At 37.4% G+C, this 27039-nt stretch overlaps 1 protein-coding gene and 1 long non-coding RNA gene across 4 annotated transcripts in view; one reads left to right on the top strand and one right to left on the bottom strand.

Moving 5' to 3' along the window:
• ANKRD17 (ankyrin repeat domain 17) overlaps positions 1–27039 on the top strand; it is a 132416-nt gene that overhangs the window by 86353 nt on the left and 19024 nt on the right. For 2 of the 3 annotated variants that reach the window (XM_075127453.1, XM_048848112.2), the window contains exons 14-25: positions 915–1017; positions 2629–3384; positions 11043–11191; positions 13542–13653; positions 13881–14026; positions 14426–14568; positions 17250–17463; positions 18875–19050; positions 19729–19891; positions 22176–22271; positions 24553–24669; positions 25865–26036. In XM_075127453.1, the coding sequence (XP_074983554.1) occupies positions 915–1017; positions 2629–3384; positions 11043–11191; positions 13542–13653; positions 13881–14026; positions 14426–14568; positions 17250–17463; positions 18875–19050; positions 19729–19891; positions 22176–22271; positions 24553–24669; positions 25865–26036 (2347 nt within the window). The remainder of the gene's footprint in view (positions 1–914; positions 1018–2628; positions 3385–11042; positions 11192–13541; positions 13654–13880; positions 14027–14425; positions 14569–17249; positions 17464–18874; positions 19051–19728; positions 19892–22175; positions 22272–24552; positions 24670–25864; positions 26037–27039) is intronic. The other variant, XM_075127452.1, reaches the window with a different exon arrangement.
• LOC125635852 (uncharacterized) lies at positions 16–16872 on the bottom strand. The gene is made up of 4 exons (XR_007356396.2): positions 16682–16872; positions 6073–6198; positions 5669–5931; positions 16–231 (listed from the first exon to the last, which is right to left on the bottom strand). It is a non-coding gene; the product is annotated as an uncharacterized LOC125635852 (long non-coding RNA).

A 27039-nucleotide genomic window follows, 5' to 3' on the forward strand; every position in this document is an offset into this window, starting at 1 on the left:
TTTAATTTTATTTCATTTTTCTGTGTGTTCATACTTAGTTTGCTGAAAGTTAAGGTACTAAAATATGCACTAAAGTTATGAAAAATATCTGGAAACATAGGTTTAGCACATTTTGTAGGTTACTAGATGAGCTTTTTGAAAAGATGCCACAATTTGAAGTGCAAACTGAAAATCCTTTGGTAGCGTTACTGGGTAATTCTTTGCCTTTTTCCTCTTGATCTGTCAATTTTACTGAAAAACAATGAGGAAGAAAATCTCAACAGTCGAAAACACTTGAGTAAGAAGTGCTCTTTTAACCTTCATTTGCAGCCAACTGTGGCTTAAATTTGCACTGCAGATTTATTATGGGTTACCATGTTCATGATGATGAAATTGTTAGAATGTTTGTTGTTTATACTAAGGCCATGTCTGCACTCCCCCTTATGTCAACAAAACTTATATCGCTCAGGCGTGTGAAAAAGCTCACCCCAAGCGACATATTTTTAATCGGCATAACTGCTCGTGTGCACAGTGCTATGTCGGCGGGAGAGCGTCTCCTGCCAACATAGCTACTTCTGATCATTTAGGTGGTTTTATGATGTCTACAGAGAGCTCTCTCCTATTGGCATAGAGTGGCTACATGAGTGATTTTACAGCGGCACAGCTGTATCAGTACGGCTATGCCACTGTAAGCTTGCTAGTGTAGACATGGCCTAAGAATGTGAAGTGCTTAGGACCCGTATGAATAATAGTCTGGAACTGTTAACAACTATTGGCACTGAACTCAACATTTCAAAAGGTGTTATATCAAATACTGTTTGTTATGCATGCCACTTTTGTAACAGTGACCATTTGTTAATATTTATTGAAGTATAACATCTCATTAAGCATATAGGACGAAAAGAAATGTAATCTATTAGTGTCCAATGTTTTAGGCTCCTCGTGTACCAGTGCAGGCACTGCCCATGGTCGTCCCACCCCAGGAGCCTGACAAACCCCCTGCCAATGTCGCCACAACCCTTCCCATCAGAAATAAAGGTCAGTTGTAGCTTTGCAGCTTACTTTAAACATCCTATCTAGGTAGAAGATTTAGGGTTGCTTTCAATTTTATTTTAGTTGACAAGTTCCTGCAGACAATAATCGTTTCTGGAATCAGTCAAGGGAATTAATTTAATTTTTGTAAGGAATAGTTTCTGGAATCAGTCAAGGGAATTAATTTAATTTTTGTAAGGACTGTTTTCACCCACATTAAAGACAAAATATCCATCTAACCTCTTTAAATTGGAATTTTTCAAGAAATGTGCCTCTCTAAAAATCTTACATAATGTGTGGTTTTGCTAGATTAATGTGAAATGTCAGTTGTCAACCAGTATCAAATAGTTAAAACTTCGAAAGAATTGTCATTGATCACAGTTATCAGTAATATTGTAGCTGGTTTGGAATTTACATCTCCTTAAGATAGTAGTCTAGGTACAGATTTGACTATATTTAAAAGCAGAATTTCTTGATTTTGTGCTGTAAAATGTGACTCGGGTCCCCTTTGCAAAGTAGTTGAACTCAGTGTAAATTTGGTATCCATTTTTGAAACATTATGTAAAAGTGCAGCAAAAATTTTGTAGATAAAGGATCTCCAGAATATTTTTTCTATCAAGGACCACCAGTAGGTTGTGTGTGTGTGTATAATAAAATATATACTGTGTATATGCTTGTAATACTTTACAATTTAAGTTCTGCTGGAAGAAAATGGGTCCTTCCACAGTTAGAAATACTGTGTTTTAATTTCCCTTCCATTCTGAACCATTAATCACTTTTCCTTATAACATTTAGATGGTATAGTGTTGGCTTAATCACTGTGGACTTGTTCACTATAAATCGGTTGGACTACACAGAGCACTGTCCTTTCTTACGTGAAGACTGAATTCTTTCCCTCTCCTGATTAGGGAGTTGGGTTGAACATACGCAAATTCATGTCTTCTGTGTGGAACACCTAAACACGATAACTGTCCAATCAGAACATATTAGTTTGTATTTTAATGCCTTAATATTGGGTCTAGTACTGAATGTCAAGCTGATATAGCTGGACTCCCAGTGTGAAGGGATTAAATATTCCTAATTAGATTAGCACCTTTTTAAATCTACCAAGTCAGATTTACAAAGCTAATTCTTCAAACAAAAACCCTACCCATCAAATAAGTTTGGCTTGGTTTCTTGGCTTTTTCCATGCATTTATGACTTGATACCATCTCAAAACACAAAACAACAGGTCTAGGGATAGTATCTCCTTCCCTTTCTTTTTTGTATATCTAATTATGCCACTTGCATACCACACATCTTGAGGCAATCATTTTCTTGTCTCAGACATGTAACTATTGTTGGAACAAATACCTTAAAAATAATTTACAAAACTGTTCTACATTATGTATAGTAATCCACTGTTAAATTTGCAGGCTAACCTCTGAATTAATATTTATCCTAACGTGCAAGATATGGTTTTCTTCATAAGGGTCTTACTGTACACTTTCACCTTCTATGGGTACAGTACCTTGGTGCCTAATTGTTGGCCATTAAATGTCCAAACAGTAGCTCTGTAATGAGGATGCCATTCATGTGCACTTCCATTGGTTCTGAGGGGGTTTCTTTTTCACACAGCTGCTTCTAAACAAAAGTCCAGCAGCCATTTGCCAGCAAACAACCAGGATGTACAGGGTTACATCACCAATCAGTCTCCAGAGAGCATTGTAGAAGAGGCTCAGGGCAAGTTAACAGAGCTTGAGCAGAGGATAAAAGAAGCCATAGAAAAAAATGCTCAACTGCAGTCCTTGGAATTGGCACATGCTGATCAGCTTACCAAGGAGAAGATTGAGGAATTGAACAAAACGAGAGAGGAACAAATTCAGAAGAAACAAAAGATTTTGGAGGAACTGCAGAAAGTAGAGCGAGAGTTACAACTGAAAACGCAGCAGCAGCTAAAAAAGCAATATCTAGAGGTTAAAGCGCAAAGAATTCAGCTTCAGCAGCAGCAGCAACAGCAGTCTTGCCAGCATCTGGGACTACTGACTCCTGTTGGGGTTGGAGAACAACTTTCAGAGGGGGACTATGCACGATTACAGCAGGTGGACCCCATCTTGCTCAAGGATGATCCTCCGCAAACTGCTGCGCAGATGGGCTTTGCACCTATTCAGCCTCTGGCGATGCCACAAGCTTTGCCTCTGGCAACAGGTTCCCTACCTCCAGGGTCCATCGCAAATCTTACAGAACTGCAAGGTGTTATAGTTGGACAGCCAGTGTTGGGCCAAGCACAGCTGGCAGGGCTGGGGCAAGGAATTCTGACAGAAACTCAGCAAGGGTTAATGGTAGCCAGCCCTGCTCAGACCCTCAATGACACGCTGGATGACATCATGGCAGGTGGGTTTATATTGTTATGAGCAGGTATAATTTATGATTTGCTTACAGCTAGTAGAGGGTATATCAACTTGCTTTGCTTTTCTTTTCTTTTTTTTGTTTGGTTTTGTTCTAACTGCCATAACAATGAACGATTTTGGTATACTGATCCGTGTCCTTAGGGCTTTAGAATAATAGTTCAGTATAAGTAGTCTTAAGTAAGCATTTTTAGTTTGAAGGATTGACCTCCCGTTTGAGGTTTTGCTACCCATTGCCCGTTTGACAGGTTGGTATGCTGTATGTGCAAAATGCCATCTTATTTTGCATAGTTGCTTTGACCATAGTTGAAACGATGATAATATTACAGCCCATTTCTAGATGTGGAGCACCACATTGTTCTTCAGTGTTCGTTAAGAAATAGATTTAATATTTGGAATAGGTCTTCTATCAAATAGTGTACTCCAAGCAAGACCATCTGAAATAGACCTTCTGCATTTGACTGTAGAATTAGAACTGCCATATTTAAACTTAAATTATTTAGGAATTGAGCCATAAGTAGGAATAAATTTTAAATAAACCTATATGTATTGTTAAGAAATACACAGATTAAAATTGCTTTACCTTTATCTATGCAAACAAATTTAAATTTTTCAAAACTTGTTTATGAGAATAATCCAGTATTAAGACATTTCATACACATTAGATTTTTCTTGAAGGAGGACTAAACAGGGCACTAAGAATAAAATAGGGTTTAGATATAACCTGAAGTATAGAAGGCTAGCAGTGCTGATTTCCTTATAGGATGTTCTGCATCCTAATTACATTTCATTTGCTGCTCCCCTTGTTAATTACACAACTTGTCAGTGAAATATTAGTTTTCAATCTATTCCTTTATTACAGTAAACCTGTGTATCCCTTGAATCTTTTAAATTACCTTGTGGGAGGTCAGCATATATTAAAACTTTATTATAAGTACAGCTCTATTAATCTTAAATTAAGAAAAATATTAATTACATGGTGCTAATTACCATGGCATGCCATTTGAGAAGCATGTCAGTGGCGGTAATCTAGGATATCTCAGTCTACAGGAGTAAAGTTATGTTGTATCAACATACTGCAGAAATGACAGTAGCATTATCATGTAGGGAAGTGAAGAAACAGTATTTGGGGAATTTTTTTTTTTTAAATATTCAAGCTAAAATGTTCAAACCTGGGTGCCTAAAATTAGGCTCCAAAATAGTGGCTTGATCGTCAGAATGGCGGAGCCCTCTCAAATTCCACTGAGGTCAATAGGAGTTACAGGAGCCCAGCACCTTTTGAAAATCTGTGTGCTGTTTAGGAGCTTAATTTAGGCATCCAGGTTTGAAAATATCAGTAGGCAAAAGTTAAACTGAACATTCAAGAGACAATTTCTCTCCTTCTGTCCTGATGAGAAAATGGAGATGTGAAGATTTCCCTTATTTGGATATACTGGGATACCTAATACCAGCTGGTGCATCTGTCAGATAAAATGGTTACAACTTTTAAGCAGTAATTACACCTACTGAATTTAAATAGAACTTAAATTTAGTTTACATTTTTAAATATATTATGATATATAATTACATGTAACACCATTTAAATATTGAGGATTCATTATTCTGTTTTGGGGGCGCACTATCTGAACACTTCCTTTATGAAAGGCTAGATTTATTTACAATTTACATCTGAATCAAATATTTTTCACATTCTTAGGTCCCAATTCTACAAACTGTGTGTTTGCAATGTACAATGAAATCTGAGAGTTGCATGTGTGGAAGGTTTTCAGGATTAGTCTGAGTTTGTATAAATTAAATTTCAGATTACTAAACCACTAATGTAAAAAGAACCCATTTTTATATGTAAATAAGTGCATGTAGTGCAAATAGGTAAACTTCAAAAATGCTGTACAATTTAAATTGCAAAGTCTGATTTCAAGCTGCCACAATACTGGAGATGAATTTGGCTCAATACAATACTCGGCAAACTAGAACATATTTGCAGTGTACCCCATAGATTTCATGGTGTCTCTCCATGGAATGTTTGACTTACTAAGACTCAGGGATGGTGTCACTTGAGTTACACCAGAAATTAATTTGGCTCACCATGTCTGGGACATTCGTCTGATCAAATGGAAAGTCACCAGTTTTTCACCTTGATCACTTAAGTTTGAACCAGCTGAAAATGGAACTACTTTTATAATGTCAACTGATAAAGACATTTAAAATTTCCCCTTTTTGAATGAGAAATTAAAATTAAGGTAGCAATGGAAAAAATCAGAGGTACCCACAGCTATTGATGGCAGTTGTTGAGTCTTCAGCATTTCTCAGGAGTAGACTAGAAATAACAGAATAAGTTAATTTTTAAAATGACAAATATAAAACACAATGCATTTGAAAATTTAGTTTTTACTTGTCTACTGGGACCTGAGGTCAGGGTTCTTGTTCATCCTGCAAGAGTTTGACAAGGCAAGGAAGGACACCTCCCTGCTTCCTCTTGAGATGTTGATGTCATTATCTCTCATGCTGTTGTGATGAATCTTGAGTTCAGATCCTGATGAATAAGAATCACTTCAGTTTACTTATAAATAAACACATTTTAGGTATTAAGGCTATATATGCAATCTATTAATTCATTAGCATGTAAATACTATAAATGTATATTTTTAATAAGCATTTCAGTTTCAGTCAGTACCTCTTTAATTTGTTATACCTTCTCCCTGCCTTCTACTATTGGGAGATGTTTGCTGCACTTCTGCTCTCTTCTTCTGCTATTGGGAGATTTCTTGCAGTTTTCTGTATTGAGGGTTGCCTTCAACACCTTTGAAAATAGAAGCAAATAAACACATTGTACAGTCAAGGGTTTCAAAACACTTTACAAACAATAAATGTAAGCTTCACAAAACATCGGTATGAGATCATTAAGTTGCATTTACAGTTCACAAATGGCTAAATTGGGTCATAGGAAACATTAAATGACTTGACAAATGCTACACAGTAAGTACAGACTCTAGATTGGACTAGTTTGTCAAAATCCTGAGATTTGTTGTAACTTCTAGAAATGCTCCTGGAAGTATATACTTCCATGGGAAAGAGCAAATTACTGCCATAGCATTTTAATTTATACTATCAGTATTATATATAATATACAGATATCTGTATTATTCTTGGTGTGTATTGATGGCGTGCTCTGGGAGTTGCCGCGTAAAGGAACAGTAAACACAACTTAATTACATTTTTTATTGGTCCATTGACTAAAAGGTATGGACTTCCTGCAGGAAAAGAAATGTATGTAATGTGATCTGTTTTACCTTTTAGGCTGGTAAACTGCATGAAAAAGCCCCTGAAAAGAACTAATATAAATGTAAAATAAGGAACATTGACGTGTTATGGATTCTCAGGCACCATGTGATAGATCTGTTAATATTTAGGAGTGGTATTATATTTGCCAATTCATAGTCACAACATGCCTTCTAGTTACTATTTCAGGGCATATAGTGACCTATGTAATTGTGTGCACAGATCCATAAAAATGTATTCTAGGAACGTCTTTTTTTTTATCTTAAATTCAGAAAACTTGACTCTTCTACTAGAATATTTGGAAAAACCTGAAATGCAAAAAACCAAATTCGTCACATTAAGATCTTAAACAATTTTAAAATCCATTTGAGAAAAAGCAAATGAAAATCTGGCTGTCAGTCTCACATCTCAAATTAAAGCAGTGCAGCACGAAAGAATGCCTCAACCTTTGCAAGGGACGTTCACTGCACAAGAATAGCATTGTGTGCCCAGTAAGAGAACACCACTAAAAAAATTGCTAATGTTCAGCGTAGTGTAAAAAATTTCAAAACTTTGAAGAAACTGAATGAATAATATGATCATTCTTATGACACAAAGAGAGTCCCCATTCTTGCTAAATTAAAAAAGCGCATAGTATTATCCCCTGAGTCAAGAGGGACAATTATATTAGCTATTTAAAGAAATAAACATTGACATTTCTCAAATATGAGCATGTGTTCCTTTTTAAAATGTCAGGCTTACCTTCCGAATGAACTATTTGATAAGAGCCTATTGCTCTAAAACAGATTTTTATCTTACACAACCTTCACTCTACTTACTTACACTTGTGAACTTTTTTCTTTTTTACTTCTTTCCTGCAATATTTGGAGTACTTATTTTACAAGTGTACAACTTGGTGTTTTTGTGGGGAAAACATGTAAACTGTAAGGAACATCCCTTTAAGTCCAGAGGAAATCTAAGATCTGGAAAAGGAGTCCAATGTAAAGATTAGTTAAGTAGACCTCCTAATGGCAGTACACAGGAAAATCAAATATAAAAATTGAAATACTGCAGTGCCTTCAGTCTTCATGGCAAATAAAATTGTCAAGAGCACCAAGGGCTGCTTTCAAAAGTGATTAAGAACCTAACTCATTAAATTTTCAAAAGCATTAAATCTGATTTTCAAAAGTTACTTTTCAAAGTTACTTTGAAAGTTAATCCTGCATCTCAACAGGAGAAAGAAGTGTGTGTGGCCTTACAGTAGATGTTCACCTAAGTAGTGAAACAGATACCTTTACTTTACCACATCACAGTCAGAAAATTTAAAAAAAGAAGAGGTGTGGGTAGGGAATTCATTTTGTTTTGCTTGCTTATGATGACAGAATGTGCCCTGATGTTGTTAAAACTCTTCATTAAAATAGTTAATTTAAAAATATTTCTTAACTTTACTAAAGTGGGCCAAGTACTCATGTTACTGCTGGGAAGATGGTATGAAGACATTGTAGTTTATTGAATGCTTCTTAGTCTTTGTTAGAACACTTTAGATGAAACGATTTTTGTTGGTTGCCTTTGGGGTATGCACTTGAATGACCATTTCAACCTGATCAGGAGCTTCCCCGGCACCTAGAGAACCACCCTCATGATTGTTAGACCTAAAAATTTAACACATTTACCTTTTGCTTCATTTATTAAATGTACTGTACAGCTATGAACCATATATTTTTCTCAGTTAGTTATTGCTGCAGCAGATTTAAAATAATAATGTAAGAATTGTAAACTGATGTGTGTACTGTGTTAGCATGTGTATAAACCGTTCATTCATGAACTCTATCGTGAAGTTTCTTGTGGGAAGAGGGGTGTTGGTTTTTCTAAAAAAAAAAAAAAAATTCTCACTGCAGCAACAATAGTGTGAAAACTGGTACATGGCTTAAATTAAAAATAATTTAATGTAATAATTCTCAACATCAGTCAATTTGTAGGCCTAACAACCTTGGTGGTGTCAGTTGTAATAGCTAACGTGCCTTTTTTCTTGTAGTGGGTCACAATACTAACTTCTTATGTCTTTGAAGATTTCATAACTTGGAACTGTTTTGTTTTTTTTTAAGAGGAAATTATGGTTCTTAATGACCCTTTAAAAACTTTTATGGTATTACATTCAGCATTGGAAACTTTCTTGTTCTGGTGTGTGGATTACTCACTTCTCATTGATTCCCATCACCTTGCAGCAAGCTTGAGTACTCGGTCTCTTGTAACTTTACGCTGTACCCCCCCCCCCCCCCCCCCGTGCCACTGGGCAAAAAAGTTCGTTCATTTATAAAATGTTGATATGGTGGGAATCGAACCTTTTTCCAAACTGTCTTTTAACTTTAGGAATTAAAATACTTTGCGCTGCTTGAGAAGTTCTGTTTTTTAAATCCATAAAAGGCAGTAAATTCAGAGTTCAGGGTTCTTGTTTTGCTGGCTTTTTGAAAAACTTCGGTATCTGACCCACATGTGCTGTGATACAATGAACAAAGAATGGAGCAAGAGATCTAACTCTGAATTTCCTGGTTTTTGTTCTAAATCAAACCTCAGCTATTCTTTTTTTACGGAACATCTTGATATAACAGGGATAATGAACCTGAGCTGCTTTTAAGTGTGTTATCTTTTAAAGACTCCTGGTGAACATGAATACCTTGGGCTGAAACCTTTGGATATGATGTTCCCTGAACTAGAATTCCCTGAAACCACAACTCGTGTTGATATTATCTTTAATTTGAAATCAGTCATATGGTGCACCTCAACTTTGGGCCAAATTATCTTGAGTTCAAATCTTGTGCCAGTAATTGAGTCCATACCCAGTGATAACTTTGTAATGAAGTACTATGGGAGACTGATTTCCTCTTCATTAAAGATGCCCGTTGCCATTCTTTAGCTATTTAGGTGAAAGTTAAAGAACTAATAACTGGATGGCTTTGGGATTGGCACAGACTTCCACCTCTAATTCATGAGTAAAGGTTGGTTTGATAGTGAACAGAAGTCATTATTATCTGGTAAGATTGTTCATTGGGTCTGTATGGAATAAGTTGTGGCTTCCATTTGTTTCTATCATAATTGACATTTGCTGTCTCCCTTGTTGGCAGTTTCAGCAAGAAGGCCAAGAATTGAGTTAGTACAGAGATTAAACATTGGCCTCTTTGGACTGAGGCTCAGTCAGGTTGGTGGGATGCTGTGGCGAAAGTTGCATTACTGCTGCCCACAATGTTACTGCTGAATAAAGGACTTCAGTATGCAGGGCTGGTGATCAAGCACTTTTCCCAATTATTAAACCCACTTCAAAGAACAAATTTTAAAACGTTAGAAACTTTAAGAGTAGGGGTTACTATATATTCCTGCATAGCTGCTCCATTGTATGTGGTAAAGGAACACTATCAATTTGAAAAATGCATTTCTCTAAATTTTGTGATTACGGGAGCTACAAATAACACTTACGATTATTCGAAAAATATACTTGATTTTTTTTCCAAATCCTTTACTTTGTGCATTTGACAGCACTTTGTATATCCTCCTTTTCATAGCTCTCTTATATAATCAGTGAGATTCTAAAGACCCTCACTAACATCAAAAAGGGGAACAGAAAAATCCATTAATTCCTTTAAAAATGTATACACAGAACATATTATTTTAAAGGATGCTTTACCAGAAACTGGAAGATCTTGACTGCAAAAGGTTCTTTAGGAAAATACTGCATTCAAAATGCTAATAATGCCATTTTGATATGATATAGCAAAAATAGTATTTATTGATGGTTTTCTTTTTACTTTGCCAGAACTTTTAATCTATACCATTGGCAAAATGATTTTTATAAAAATGTTCATCTTTTTCCCCCCATGTAACATAGTTGTTTATATTTGGTCAATTCTGACTGATCAGGAGCTTCCACACGATCACTGTTGCTATTTTGCATTAGTGCCTTGTGATTGGAATATGAACTCGAGGACCCGTAGTTAGCCAAAATATATAGCTGTAAGTACCTAATTATTCTGACTGTGCTCCAGTCTCCTTTTAATGGCATGGAATTTTTGAGTCAGTTAATCATATACCTCTTTGAATAAAGTGTCTGATCAGAAAAAGTGCTATTTTTTTTCTAAAAGTGGCTTTCAGAAAATGCCGCAAACCTAATATTCACACATTTCTCATACTGTCTATTTCTTAAATTAGTTTTTAAGTTGTCCGAGTTCTTAAGGCCAACGAATTAGAGGTTTAAACGTGATATATTTTCAAAATACAATAATTTATAAAGAAACATTCAAGATTTTTCTGGTATTTCATTGTTCACTTATTGTGATGTTACAGATCTGAAGAATAAATTTTACTTTTACTAAATGTAGTCATTCTGTTTAACAGCAGTGAGTGGAAGAGCATCTGCAATGTCAAACACTCCTACCCATAGCATTGCAACTTCTGTCTCCCAACCTCAGACGCCAGCTCCAAGTCCTATCATTTCTCCTTCAGCCATGCTACCGATCTACCCTGCCATAGATATTGATGCACAGGTAAGCCTGAAATCAGTGCAGCATAATTGTGGTGAAGGTATTTGCTTCTACATAATGAATGAGTCACAATCAGTAAACAATTCTGATTTATATTTAGTTGCATTCTAGATTTTGTGGAATATAAAATCCTGCATAATCCAACAGGACAATTACAATGTGTTCTCATCTGGGCTACAGAACAGGTGGGAAAAAAGGAGGCATTTTGTTCGATGACTGATCATTTAGTTTTCACTTTCTCTTGTTTGTGTGATACTAAGTGATAAATTTTCTGATAAAATATCCTTGCAGTTATCTAGCAGATATTTGACTCTTATCCCAAGATATTTTTCATCAGCTTTCTGCCAGTCAGCAGGCAAAATAACTCTTCACAACCTGTCAGCCTGGCTCCTAGGTTGGCAGGGTTAGTGCAAATCAACATAACAGTGTCTCTGTAACCATTGGGATCCGTTGCTAACGTTGTGCTAACTCTGTGGCATTCCCAGTACTTGCTAGCTTGGGTAACAGAAGACAGAACTTGGTTCCAAACTTTAGTTCTCTCTGCCCTATGCTGCATTGTTCTGCTACATGTCAGTCAGGAACTGATTTTTTTCTAATGTCTTAGAAGGTTTTGCTGTCAGAGTAGAAATTAAAAAAGAGAGAGAGAGAGAGGGATGGCTGCTGCCTTTTATAAAGTGTTCATCTAAAAGTCTGTCACAATCTCAGTAAAAGATTGCATCAAACACCACAGCTTTTCTTTTTTTTGGCACATATACACCATTGAATAAGCTGATAATTCTTTAACCAGGCACTGGGAGGATTTGATGAAACATACATCACTCCACCATATGGGCCTGACAGGTAATGTCGTCATCATGAATGAGTGCATCATACCAAGATGGTAGATAATTAGAAATAACAGGAAATATAGAAGTGGTTACTTGGAGACAGTGGATGCATTCTACAAAAATCAGAAAATTTTAAAAGCAGGAGCATGGAAAATTTAAATTTTAAAAGAACTGCTTTTAATCCTGCGCCCTTGCTCACATAACCTACTTAGTTTACCAGTGATCAAAATTTAGGGTAATTTGTAAGCTCATTCTGTGGCATTATTAATAAGGCAGTGGTTCTGTAATTCTAGCAGTTGATGGACTTTCTCGTAAGAGTGATCACTTAACCTCATTGCAGGGCTCAGAATGTTTCCTGGGGACCAGAGTTTGAGAACTATTGCAATAAAGGATTTGTTTTTCAGTGAAAAGTAGTTGATTTGAAGAAATGAAAGTCTTCACAATGTGTCAGTACTTTGAGTCTGGCTGCACAGCTTACTTCACCTCTCCTTGCTCCCAGGATTGCAGTTGTTGAGTGTAATGTTTTAAGCTGAACTAAAAATGTCAACAGTTGTGGATGGCACATTTCTGGGAAGTGTCAACTTTTTGAGTTCTTACCTTCGTATTAATAAGGAAACATAGGAATTTTTTGTGCTGAATTAAAGACATTTGGGCCAAGATTTCACTCTTGGTTGGGGGAAATGGAGGAGGGCAATTTAAAGCCTCTCAAGTCATCCTTTTTCTGGGCCTTAAAATCAAGGAAACCTCCCACACGCCAAAAAAAAGTTACAGGGACCTTCATAGGCCTGGATTTCAAAAACGTAAATACAAAATTTGAAACATTTGTTTTTTAATTTTTCAAGCACTAGGCCTAGCTAATCCATTCTCTTATTAACTAGAAATCAAAATCGACTTGCCTGTCAACTTTATGCTTATTCTTTTTGTCAAACACTTACTTCAACCCTCACGTTTCCCTTCCCAACCTTTCTATTATGTTTATCAATAATGTTAGCACTGCTCCAGAAATAAATCCTGCCAATTCATTTGTGCTCCCTCTGTTGGCTTTCCAGCTGCTAAGGCCTAATGCTGTAGTTCCTTCAGAAATACTAGCTATAAGGATGAGAATGAATTTTTATTTGTAGATTTGCTATAGGGGGTAAAAATTAAAAATCAAATCCATGCATTTCTTAGACAGCAACAATTTGTAAGGCATATTGTATTTTGAGTGTAAATTGCAGGACTGGCATTATGACCTTTAAAGATTAAACAGTTTAGCAGAAAATATGATTTATCACAGTTGTTGAAGATGCTTATTAAAAGCCCTGTTTAAAGAGCTGACTTTAAAAGCTTAACATCTAATTTGAGGAAGATTATAGTTAGTTTCGCAAGAAAAATGTCTAGAGTTATTGAAAACATTTCTTGGGCTTTTAAAAGATTTGTCTTGTAAAGGAGGTACGTTTAAATCTTCATGCAGTAATGACCATGGAATTTTAAAATGAAGGGAAATGTATTTTGCTATTTTGAAATGTGTAATTTTTTTCTTTTAGACGGAGAGTAATCATGACACAGCATTGACACTTGCATGTGCTGGTGGCCATGAAGAATTAGTACAAACACTGCTAGAGAGAGGCGCTAATATTGAGCATCGGGACAAAAAAGGTAGGAATCTCAGTATATTGGTGTATGTGGGTTCCATTTAGAATGAACTCCAGTATCTTACAATGCAGCAAAACAATTATATGCTTAGAACCTGGTATTACTTATGCTTTTACATTTATTTTAGACTTTATTCATGGTGACCCAGCTTTCTTTTTATTGCTATAACTAAAGTTGTTAATGATTTTAAAATAGATGGAGATAATCAAACATTCTTTATTCTGTTTCAGGATTTACTCCGCTTATTTTGGCTGCAACAGCTGGTCATGTTGGTGTTGTCGAAATCTTGTTGGACAATGGTGCAGATATTGAAGCCCAGTCTGAGAGAACCAAGGACACGCCGTTGTCTTTGGCTTGTTCAGGGGGAAGACAAGAGGTGAAGTGAAATTTACCCATGTATAAAGGCACCCTTACTGTAGAAGCAGGTTGCAAGTTACATGGTTTAGATTAAGAGCAAATTTATTTTCCTTAGTGTGGGAGACAAAGATGCCTAGACTTCCACAGCGCCCCAACTTTGTATTTTATTAACATTTTTTAATTTTATTGCCATGAAATTTAGGAGAAATAATTGCAACCATAATCTTGTTTTCTGAGGCTAGGGGCATGGTGTTGAAGAGTTCAAGTTCTTTCTTTTAAAAAGGATTGCTTGCAAAACAGAGACCTGTTTTTTCTAGACACATCTTTTTGGTGTATTCATACGTTTAGAACATTTTCTCCAGTTAGGCTTTCAATTTTAAGGAGAGAATCAAAAGTAATTTATTTTGTAACATTGCAGGTGGTGGAGCTGCTGCTAGCTCGAGGGGCAAACAAAGAGCACAGGAACGTTTCTGATTACACACCTCTAAGTCTAGCTGCTTCTGGTGGCTATGTGAACATCATCAAAATCCTACTCAGTGCTGGTGCAGAAATCAATTCTAGGCAAGTTCTCTTTTTCATCCCTACTCCCCTGCTTTTATAGTTGCTTGTTAAATCTAAAATAAAAGTTCACTTGGTGACTATATGAAAGAAAAACTCATTCCTAGAGCGTTTAATCCTGATACAATATTTAAAGAAATGTGTAGTCTTCCTAGTCATTGGTTTAGTTTTTGCCCAGTTTTAGACCAGAACAGTTCAAGTATGCTTTTTGAAGACCCAGACCATTTTAACTCCCATTCCTTTCTCCCCCTTCCTTCAAGCGACTCTCCATGTTTTTGCTACCAAACTTATAGCACTCCTTTCTGGGTTATGGTGAAAATCCTCCTACTGACTTGGATCAGTCTGCTAGTTGAGTATAGATACTTTTGAAACAAGAAACAATCACTCACGAAGACATAGCATCTCCTTTCTCTTATTTTCCTCTCCCCCCCCACCTCCCCCTTCTCTTTCTCCAGCCCAGGTACCAAAAGTGTACACCGTTTTATTTTTAAAGCTATTTTATATTTTAAGGTTTTTCTAATAGTTTTAGCATGTAAGTACCATTGCTATGTCTGACCTTATTTCTGTTTGCAGCCATATTGCTATAGCATGACTTTGTCCGGGACACTGAGCAAAGGAGACAATTATCAAAGCTTTAAAGCAGGATGGGAAATTGCTCATAATAGAAATTTTTAAAAATATAAACAGTACCATTTTTCTTTCACAAAGATTTATAGTAGTTAGTCTCAAATATCGAGCTCCCATGCTTTGTGTCATAAAGTCACTTTCTCTCCCATACTGAGGCCTACAGTTCTGTTCCAGTGAGTCTTCATCCTACTTGTAGCATTGGAGGGTGGAACAAGATCTGCCATTCACTGGCAGGAAGTGTTGTATGGCCCAGCCTCTGGAGACCCCAGACAGTTCTCCTTCTGCCTTCAGAGCTGCAGGCAAGGGGGTCAATGTGAGTCATGAGTTCTATTCCTGGTGCTGATGCTGCTGGGTGACCTCTGTCAACACTTCACTTTTTTGTGCCTCTAAGGTGGGGTTAATGATACTGACCTGCCTTGTAGGCAAGCAACTCCAGACATTCCTGCTGCAGAGGAGAAACTGAAACCATGACCACAAAGAGATGCTTAGTTGAGCCCCAGAATAATTAGAGCTGTCAAGCAGAATCCGGCTGGCCAAAATATATATAAACTCAGTGCCTGGTACTCCTGCTCATCTTCATGGAGTATGGCATGGCAACTAAATTCAGAAAGACCAAGCTACCCTGGTCTTTACTTCCTTCTTCGTGGATAGATATTTTTGTGTTTTGTGCAGTCAGGAATCAGGCCTACTGCAGAAAGTCTCTCTGGGACATGGGTTGCCTCAGGACATCCAGCCCCCTTTCTCTGATCAGCTGAAAAGGGTCAGGTATTTGGAAAAGGTCCGCTCCACGCTGCTAACCTGAAGAGATTTCCCATGTGAGGTACACAAAAACATAATTGACATTCAAATGTAGTGGTCTAGGGACCATGGCACTTCACGTGGCCACACTATCCTGTTTTAGAATTCCAGCATTCTATAGAAACATAGTACTATACCTTTCATATGGTTTAAAATAGTCCTTCAGATAGCTCCAGACTTATATTAAACACAGTATACCATCTTGCGAATCAAATGGCCTCTTTATGCGTTAGCATCCTATGTTAAATGGGCAGAAAACCACAGAATATTTCAGTGGTGATTAATGTGGTGTTTTTGTATGGGGTCTTCAAAGCAAAAAGTGTTTATCACTAATGTCGGAGTACTCTTCCTGAAGAGCGGTAGAGGCCTCATGGCCAGATAAATCATGTATCTCATGAGGAGATCTCCTAGGGGGCCACATGGTCATCAGTTAGTATGTCCTTACAGGTTTCCAAATTGAATGCTCGCTCTTTCGAGAGAGAGAGGTGCTCCAAATTTTAGTCTCTCTGGTAGTAGAGAATGGCCTTAATAATAGATTTCTGGAGTTGTAACATCACTTTCTCCCTCCCTAGATGTACACAGTGATTAAAATCAGTATAACAAACCTGTGGACCTTCATATGAGAGAATGTATCCATCCTTACCTGAAAACTGCTTTTCTCTGAGTAATAAGATCAACAGATATGGCCTACCTTTGGCAGGTTTTCAGTAACATGCTGAGAAGTGTGATATGGCTTTTGGGTCACTCAGTACATTTCGAAGTTTGTTATGCTCTGCAGTACATTACTGTAATAATCATCTTGAGTTAGCAGGGCTGGTTCTGCTTCCAGTGCTGCAGGGAGATTAGAGAAAGGAAACTTTCAGGTTTAGTATGGATACACTTTTTTTCTATTTTGAGCTGCATTTCTGCTAATCCTAATAAGCTCAGAATTACCAACGGTAACTAAGCTTTCTTTTCAAAATGTTATAATTTGTTTCATGGTGAAAAAGTACTTGACCCTGATCTTTCAGATTGCATGACTCAACAAAATGCTCAGCTTTGCTAAAAAGTAATTTCCTCATAAGACAACTAATAATCTAAAAGCAGAGTACATAATACCTACAAATGCAAACATTGTAGAAGACCTTGCTTTTATCAGCCTTCTTCAACTTAATAACTTCTAGTTTGGGAACTTTCATTTTTCACATTCTAATTTTGCTATCACCCTTTTCAATGATAATGAGAATTAAAACTGTTTGTTTGTTTCCCCTCCCCCCCAGAACTGGTAGCAAACTGGGCATTTCTCCTTTAATGTTGGCAGCTATGAATGGGCACACTGCTGCTGTTAAGCTACTGTTGGACATGGGTTCTGATATTAATGCCCAGATAGAGACCAATCGGAATACTGCCTTGACTTTGGCCTGTTTCCAAGGAAGAACTGAAGTGGTTAGCCTACTGCTTGACAGAAAAGCTAATGTCGAGCACAGAGCTAAGGTAAGGAGCAGGATGGGATATGTGTCTTTCAGCTAAGCAGATTTATACTAAGAATGTAGTTCTATGTTTCACGTGACTTTTTCCCCCTTGGAAGTTAAGAAAAGAGGGAAAATAAGTATTTCCTATGTAGTAACTATCTGCTTATAGATTGCACGCACACCTATTGAAACCGCCAAGGAAGAGGCTGAGTTTTAATAGAGCTATTTAAAAGAAAAGAAATATCTTTGTTTTAAGGTTACTGTTTATTTACACACAGACCTAGACCCATTGTGTGTACAGTAAAGAAAAAACATTTGTTTTAGCTTCTGGAGCTTTATTTAATCTTCAGATAATCACAAGCATCAGAGTGATGATAAATCTTACACTTAATCATTTTATGTTAAATTTCTTGAGACCTTCATATTTTTAAAAATGAAAAGCTGATCTTAACCCAAGCTGTGTTCGTTGCCTGACTCTCTACCTTCTGCCTGGCTTCCACAGCCATGGAGGCGAAATGGAATCCTGAGGTGTGCACCCTGTAAACGAGGCACTGCAGCAACTTTTCAGCCATCAAATCCCTCCCCCTGCCTGGGGCAGAGTTTGTGACTTCACTTGGCATTTCCTCTCTTTGCCACATTTGGCAGCCATTGGGGTGGAGGATGACAGTAGAGAAAAGGCTTCTCAGCTGACAGTCAATATTCCAGACAGCTACATCAGTTGACCTACCACATAGCGTCCCTGGCAGTCAGCACTGAAAAGGAGCTGTCAACCAAGGAATGAAGATAGGTGTGATCAGGTCAAAAGTTGCCTCCTTTCCCTCTGCCCACTAAGTGGAACATAAGTTAAGAGTTTAAACTTGCAGGATCTGCTTCTATACCAACTGTTAGAATAGGGTTTCTCCCCTCCAAGACGAGTCCGACTATGTCCCTTCCCTCCCCATCCAATACTCACCAGTACAGGTGTTGCTGCAGTTGAGGTTTTCTCTCCCCATATAAAAACCTGTTTACATGAGCTCCACAGCAGAACATCCCTTCTTTGCTACCTGCTCCTCATGCCCAAACCTGTACAAGATTGGTTGGGCTAGTGTAAAAAGCCTAGTAACATGATAGCCAAGGACTTCTCCACCTCTTTGTGCTGCAAAGCGCCGGTCCAGGATTTGTCCCCCAAAGCATGTTTAGTCTCCAGAGTATAACATAGTGCATGGTCCACACTCTTGGCCAGCTGCAGGTGATGTTATTTTTTCCTTTTAAATGTTGGTAACAGTTTATATAAGCGGGCTTGCAAGGTAATGATGGAAATGCGTATGTTTGAACTTAGAACTTTTTGCTGCAAGCTGAAGTTACTCCTGGCTTTTAGTGAAAAAGGGGGCGGAGGGGGGCAGGAAAAAAAGAAAATAACTAACTCTTTCATTCCCCCTGCTTACTCAACCTAGACTGGTCTCACACCATTAATGGAAGCTGCCTCGGGTGGATATGCAGAGGTAGGCAGAGTTCTTCTGGACAAAGGTGCAGATGTTAATGCTCCTCCAGTACCCTCATCGAGAGATACAGCTTTAACCATAGCAGCAGACAAAGGGCACTACAAGTTCTGTGAGCTTCTCATTAGCAGGTACCATATTTGAAGCTGGGCTGTTAAAGGGTCTTGAATGCTGATTGTCGTACTTTTCTGTATTTCACAGGAGATGTAACATTGAGTAATTTTAGCGTATACTTTGTATTAGACCCAAATATGTATTTTCTTCCTCACCATGCTTAGACCTAAGACTCAGATCAGAGATCTTAATATTTCCTTGCATCCTCATTGTTGAGGGATGTATCTTCTGAACCCTCCATCTTATAATATTCACTGTTACTGTGAATATGCTCCCATTAGCAGCCATTTCCAAGGTAGATACCAATGCACATTCATGAATAGACCAGGAGAAGGCATATAGAAACAGCTGTCAGCAAGCCCCTCCTATAAGCCTGACCACAACTTGAGATACACCTGCAATTCTAAACAAAGGTTTAGAGATAGTGCCTGAGTCTGGATTTCTGGCATGCTCTCAGGTTACCATACTGACTGTTGGCATGCGTAGTGTAAATATGTATATCATTATAAAGATTCAGAAGGTCAAAAAACAATTTTAAAAACTGGAACATCTCCATTCCAAACATATATAAAATGCAGTATTTTAATGCTAAAAGGTTAGTTGAAATAGGTAATGACCTAATTATATAGATCCTGTGTATTGTTTGTTCTCAAAGCATGATTCAATTTTTGGTCAAAACAATTTGCTTTTTTTAGGGGAGCTCACATTGATGTACGGAATAAGAAGGGGAATACTCCACTATGGCTTGCAGCAAATGGTGGGCATCTAGATGTTGTCCAGCTACTGGTACAAGCTGGAGCAGATGTGGATGCTGCTGATAACAGAAAGATAACGCCTCTTATGGCAGCCTTTCGAAAGGTAGACTGTGGAATTTTTCTTCCTTCTCCCTTCCTTATTCAGATATTATTTCTTGGTAAATTTAACTGTACGATGGTAATCAGAACATGGGTACATTAGATCTACTAAATCTCTTCTTTAATTATCACAATATTTGAAAGAGTAAATGAAAAACTTGCATAAATATTTTTAGGGTCTGGTTTGAACCCACAAAAATAAGTATTTGCATCACCTATGCAACTTTATACTTTGTCAACATGTTGCAGAAACATTCATGGGAAAGAGTTACATTCTTAGGTATCCGGTTGTTTGGGACTATGACAGTGTGCTCTACTCACCATTAGGATGGCGCCTCCTCCTGACCGTTCTGCAGAATAGCTAACTAGGTTGATGCCTCTCCTTGTGGTTGTAAGCCGTCCCTCCACACCCTCTTTGTCTGCAGCCCCCTCTCACTCCAGGAGCTGCTGTGGCCTTTTCATGATTCAGCCCCCTCGCTAGGTCATTATTATGGTTTCCTCTTTTGGGGAGAAAATCTCTTCTCCACAAACAGGCTCAGACAGTCTTCCTATGCATTGCCTGTACCACTTTCCCAGTGGCTGATTGGGAAACCCGGGCCTGCAGTCTACTGCAGATTCCAGCTCGGGGATCCTATAACCAGAAGTCAAGGTTTGTTCCTGTCTAGACTGTACTACCTTTTTCTGAGCCCTGTCCTACTTTCCTGGCCTTTCCACTCTTTGGGTTCGCCAGCCCAAACATATCTCCCTTTGCCCAGGGAGTGACTGCAGACTTTCCAGGCAGCCACTTCTGCTTCCAATTTCCTTTTGGAGAATCCCCACTTGTCCTTTGCAGGTGAGCGTGTCTCTAATTAGCTGTCTCCAGCCTAAAGCTCCCCCATTTTCAGCCAAATTAGCTGATTGGGCCTTCCTGGCCTAAATCAGTTTTTATAAGGCCAGTATGGGGAGCACACCCCATCACAGGGACCCAGTATGACATGAGTAACCTATTACTTTGCAAATATTAGTATACAAAATTGCGTTTTAAATGATTGGTTACTGCCAGGAGTAGAGTATGTGGACACCTGGGGAGTTGAAAAGGTGTGAAGGCAAAAGTTTGATCCCTTGGATCTCTCATGAGCAAGAGAAGGCTTGGCAGTGAGTATAGTGAGGTATAAGTGTATTAGTGAGTATTAGTGAGGTATAAGCCAAGTTTGAACTATAAAATATCTGTTACATTGGTATTGCATAGGTTTACTGGAATTGCTCAGTGGAGAAGGGTGTCATGAACCCTGCTCTTCAGTTGATGTTGGTAAATGAAAGGTTAGTGGCTAATACCATCTATGACCTGATTATTGATGAAGCCTCTGGTTTGGATGACTTTTCAGGACCTTCATTAGCCAAAATAGTGCATGCAAGGTACTCAGTTCCAGCATGAATCAAGGGAGGGTTGCTGAGGCTGTTTTGCATATGATCTTAATTGTAGGAGATCTCTCTCCCCAAGATATGTAATAGAAAATGCATCTAGTGATGAAAGTCCCAGGATAGACTGTTCTCTTTGCAGAAACATGTATACCACCAGTGGATTTGTTCCCTAAATCAGTCAATCTCTAAGCTACTCTATATCAACAACTTCTATCATGTTAAAATGATTAAAATTGCATTATTCGTTTGTTACAAGATAAATATTGTAATTAACCATTGTACTTGGTTTGAAAATAAGCATCTTGACTTTGCCTCCGTGCTTTTGTCCCATTGACGATGTTCTGTTCCATTGACTTTGTGCATCCTGTTGATGATATAGCACATTGAACTGTATAAAGATAAGATTTAGAATTATGAAAACTTGACTACAGTACATGTGATGCAAATAGCATTTTTCAAAGATAAGTAACTAGTACACATTTTTCAAAAGAAACCACTTCTCCACAATTACTAGTAAATACCCACACATTTTAAAATCAAGGGTTTTCTTCTTGAACATGGAGAGAAGAGTGAGAAGTGTCTGAAATGAGGGAAAAAACGTTGAATTTAACACTCCAGAACCAAAAATACCTGAATAATTTAGGTAACTTTTTAACTAAAAAGATGTGTGTAGGAGAGGAAAGGAGTGGAGCATCTCCAGACTTGAGAAATTGGGTATTAATTAATATTTGAGAGAGTTTGAAAGGGAGATGCCTGATGCCTCAGTAACAGAGCTACTGATTACTACAAGGTATTCCGGAGACAACCATGTTTGACAAATGTATAGTGCGTTAAAAGAGCTATTAATTTGCTATGAAATAACCTGATGTTTGAAATAAAATTTTCAGGGTCATGTAAAGGTGGTGCGCTATCTAGTGAAAGAAGTAAACCAGTTTCCATCAGATTCAGAATGTATGCGATACATAGCAACGATTACTGACAAGGTAAGGTAATTGTTGCAATGTGGCTACTCTTAGCAAGATTTTGGTAAGACTGAAAAGTATTACTAAAAGAATAGTTCTAATTGTGACTAATCAAGGTTGGAGTAGAATTTACCATCAACATCTGTTTGACTGGCAAAGCAAGCTTAGCATGATTTTCAAAATAAATAGAATTTTGAGTAGAAAAACTGTTTTATTTTGGTAAAAATTTAAAATCCAAATACTGTAACAGTAGTACAAGTTACAGTAAATGGTTGTGACAATGGCAGTAAATGCAACTTGCCACTAATTACTTACTAATTTTCAGTTAGTTTCCCAGACACTTGCTCAGATCAGTGAAGTTCTACTGAATTTTTAAATATTATTACCGAAGGCAACTTTGTTTATTGTCTTTTCCATAAAAATAAATATAACATTCTAACGCTTCCAATGTGACATTTGATTATATTTATAGAACTCCAGTGGAGCTCCTAAAGTCTTCCATTCTTAAATATAGTTGAAAGATTGTTCTCCTGATGTTGTTTAAATGCAGTAAACAAGAACTGTAAACAAACAGTAAAATATTATACATTTCTGCTTTATAAGCAAGCAACCCTTTTATGCTGTTCAGTAGTTTTGGGATCCAGTGCTGTTCTGAGCTTGAACTAAATATCTGAAGTTGACATTTGCTGTTGAGTAAGTGAATTGCTGTTGGATTGAATTGCTATCCATTTATCTTTCATAAATGGCCTCCCAATTTCCATAATATTAAGTAATTGCTTCTCAGGGGATTGGTAATATCTTTTGAGCCTCTCACCTCCTGTGAAAGTTCTATCTCTTGCATTGTTCATCTCTGGTCCAGGTTGGTATGGGCAAATGGCATCAGGTATCAAAAGGAATAAGGCATCAGCAGGAAGTAGATCATGAGAAAAGTAGAGCGGTGGTAGTACAGAGTGTTTCCACTGTATCACTGATTCCCTGCACCATCATCACACTCCCTGCAAAATCTCCTCCCTGAAGTTCAGGCTGTGCAGTGTTGGAGGATGACATGAGTGAGGAGACAGCACTCTCCATGGCACTTCTTCCCCCCATCCCCTCACCTCACCGGCAAAGTTCTGTGAGTTTGCAAGAATTTAATGCCATTCATCCAAATATTGATATGGCCCACATCACAATGTATCTGAGAACTTCCCAAGGACTTCCTTCTTAGCTTGGAGAGAGAGAGAATGTTGGTGGGTTATTTGGTTAGAGCTGTGACATCTACTCTCCTTCCCAACTTTCTTTTATCATTTTATTGTTACTTCAGCTTCCCAATCCCTTTTCCCCCTTTATGTTTGATCAGCCTGTTTTATCCTGTTCAGCAGTCTTCGAATTTAAACTCTCTGGGGCAAGGACTGTGTCCTCTGTTAGACTACACAGTGCCTAGCACAGTTGACACCCAATTAGGGATACTAGACTTTATATAGTATATATAAAGTATATAGTATATATAAAGAAGGGGAAATGGAGGGACTTGCTGAAGGAAAGTTAAGCTGGAGATGGGTACTGCATTTAGACCTGAACATTATGAACTTAGTAGTTATCCCTTGAGTGAAATAGTTCCAGAGTCTTGATTCAGCTTCTCTGACAGTCCTTCAGGTGAGGGCATGTGTCCACATTTATCATTTTTACTAACCAGAATTCCTGATAGACTCAGCAAGGAAGCCAGTAATTGAGTAGATATAGAAACTGAACTACACTTTCAAGCATGTGGCTGTCCATTGAAGTCAAAATTGAGGCACATAAGTGGAGTAGTGTGGAAAAACTTGCTGACCTTGTTCCACCTATTCTGTGGATAAATAGAGCTTTTTAGTCTCCAGGGCTGTAAGACACCTTTTGTAAGCATTAAATTTAAAAAATGAGAGAATAAAACACTATTCCTTTTTACTAATGGTACTAAAATATCACCACAAAACTGTCCTTTGTTGACAGTTGTGTAGCTGCAGTTCTGTGTCTCAAACTGCTTCTTTCATAATAAAAGATTCCGTAGTTTCCACAGCATGTTAGCCGTAAAAAGACCAGTAATTAAAATAGTTAAATAATGAAATATTTTAAAAATGCTTTGTACCAATATGCCTCCAATACAAAACACCAATATTCTTCACATTTTTCTTTAAAACTTTTTAAAAACGATTGATTTATACAACTAAGTGAGCAAGCTGTAAATCTCGTATCATTTGGAAAATATAAGTTTGTCTACCTATACAATACATATTACAGGATTTTATGTTTTCAGACAGAAGATTGATTTACTTTGTCATTTTAGGAGATGTTAAAGAAGTGCCACCTTTGTATGGAATCAATAGTACAAGCCAAAGATAGACAGGCTGCTGAAGCAAACAAAAATGCAAGCATTCTTTTAGAAGAGCTGGATTTAGAGAAGGTAAGGAATCCTCTTTCATTATAAGTTTCATTTCTGTGACCAAAACCTCTCTACCATCAAAAGAAACTATACAAGATCTGGGCCTGAATTAAAAACTCTCTCTCTTTCACACTCTTGGACTAGAGCTGTGTGAAATATAAGCTGTACGTTATTCCCTGATAACCAGAAACTTCTTCGCTTAAACTCTGTACCGTTCACTTTTTTTAAACATCATCATAATAAAATATTTACCACAAAGAGGGAGCCACTGAATGTTTAGCCACCACAAAATCCACCTTTTAGGTGGCCAAAACTTCACGGCTTTTTCTTTGGCAGTGAAAGTGCTTCATACCCGCTATTCCTGATAGATTATTTTTTCTGTTAAACTGTAAAATAATCTATGCAAATATAAGAAAATAGGATTTTAAGGTAATTGTAGCTTGTAGATGGCACACAGAAACAGAAAACCTGTTACATAATATTTATTGTCTCAAAGAGTATGTGCTTTATCTCCTGCATACCAAGTTTAAAAGGAATATCATTAAAATAATGCTTGTGTACGGACACTGTTTCTTGGTATAAGCATTTCCCAAAAAGATTAATATGAAGCAGAAAGTTATTTTGTACAAACTGAGCTTAATGAAGAGTCTGTACCTGGTAAGATTAGCACAAATATATTTGATTTAAAATCTGTATTTTTTTAAAAAATACAATCAGATAATTTAAGCTTCTAGTGCCACATTAGTTGCAGCGTTTTTAATAAGCTTATATTTTACCATCTCACTCTAATTGAAAATGGTTTATCTTCATTATTTTTGGTAAGTTTCATGCATTCTTGATTTGGCTTGTGCTTTCATATGCACATGCTCTGTAGGTACGCTTGAAGATTAAATATAGGGCAAAATTCTCCTCTCCCCTGCAATATGTATTGTTTACATGTGCAGAATTTCCATTAGCAGCAAAGGAAGTTCAGCAAGTGAAACCAGTGTTAAATGTATAATTGAGATCCATAGTGCAGGTCAGTGGAAAATATTGGCCTTTTGATGTTTAAACATAATTTAACTGATTAAATTAGAGGTTTGACTTTCACAGTTACAAATTGTAACGTAAAAAAGTAGTAGTCTTGAAGCATTCACATTGCTCCCGAACAAGGTGCATGGTTCCTCTTTATCAACTTGCAATATTCTCATGCTGCTAAAATGTTCTTGACTTACAGCTGAGGGAAGAAAGCAGGAGGCTGGCTTTGGCTGCCAAAAGAGAGAAAAGAAAAGAGAAACGGAGAAAGAAAAAGGAAGAACAAAGAAGAAAACTAGAAGAAATAGAAGCAAAAAATAAAGAGAATTTTGAACTACAAGCTGCTCAAGAGAAGGAAAAGCTGAAATCTGAAGGTAGTCTTATTTCTGTTTTCCATAGATTTAATCTTTTCCCATCATTTTTACTCCCATTATTACAGCTTTTTTTATCAGTACTTTGATATAAGGTTTCATGTAGTCCATCCATATTTGCGCTATCTAACATTTCTTTTAAATTTTACTAAACATAGGAATCGCTATACTGGATCAGACCAGTGATCTATCTAGGCGGTATGCTGTCTCTGACAGTGGCCATAACCAACTGCTTCAGAAGCAACTATGGGATAACCTGGCCACCGTGAAACTTTCCTCCTAGTCCATAGTGGTTGGCTTTGTCCTGAAGTTTGAGTTTATATCCTTTCCAGAGCTCTTCTGTTTTTATATTTGCTAAAACTCTCCCCCTATTCTTGTTATCTGAATAATATCAAATCCTTTGGGCTCTGATACCGTGTAGCAATGAGTTCCAAAGGCTAATTGATTGTTGTATGGGAAGGTATTTCCTTTTATCGGTTTTGAATTTGCCACTTTTTGATTTCACTGAATGTCCCCTTGTTCTGGTATCATGAAAAACAGATTGGTAACTTCTTTACACCTTCAATTATTTTGTATGCTTGTATCATGTTCCCTACTATTAGTCTCCTCTCAAAGGCAAACAATAAACCCAGTCTTTTCAGTTTCTCTTCATGTGAGAGTTTTCCATACCCTTAATCATTTTTGTTAGCACTCTTGGAACCCCCTTTATTTCTGCTATATCCTTTAGGACAGGCGTTCTCAAACTGGGAGTCGGGACCCCTCAGGGTGTTGCAAGGTTCTTACATGGGGGGTCGCGAACTGTCAGACTCTGCACCCCAAACCACGCTTTACCCCCCCAGCATTTATAATTATGTTAAATATATAAAAAAGAATTTTTAATTGATGGGGGGCGGGGGGTTGCACTCAGAGGCTTTCTATGTGAAAGGTGTCACCAGTACAAATGTTTGAGAATCACTGCTTTCGGAGATGGAGTTACTGGAACTGAATGCAATATGAAGGCGTACCA

The sequence above is a fragment of the Caretta caretta genome, chromosome 4 (genome assembly GCF_965140235.1).
Source record: "Caretta caretta isolate rCarCar2 chromosome 4, rCarCar1.hap1, whole genome shotgun sequence".
NCBI lineage: Eukaryota > Metazoa > Chordata > Testudines > Cheloniidae > Caretta > Caretta caretta.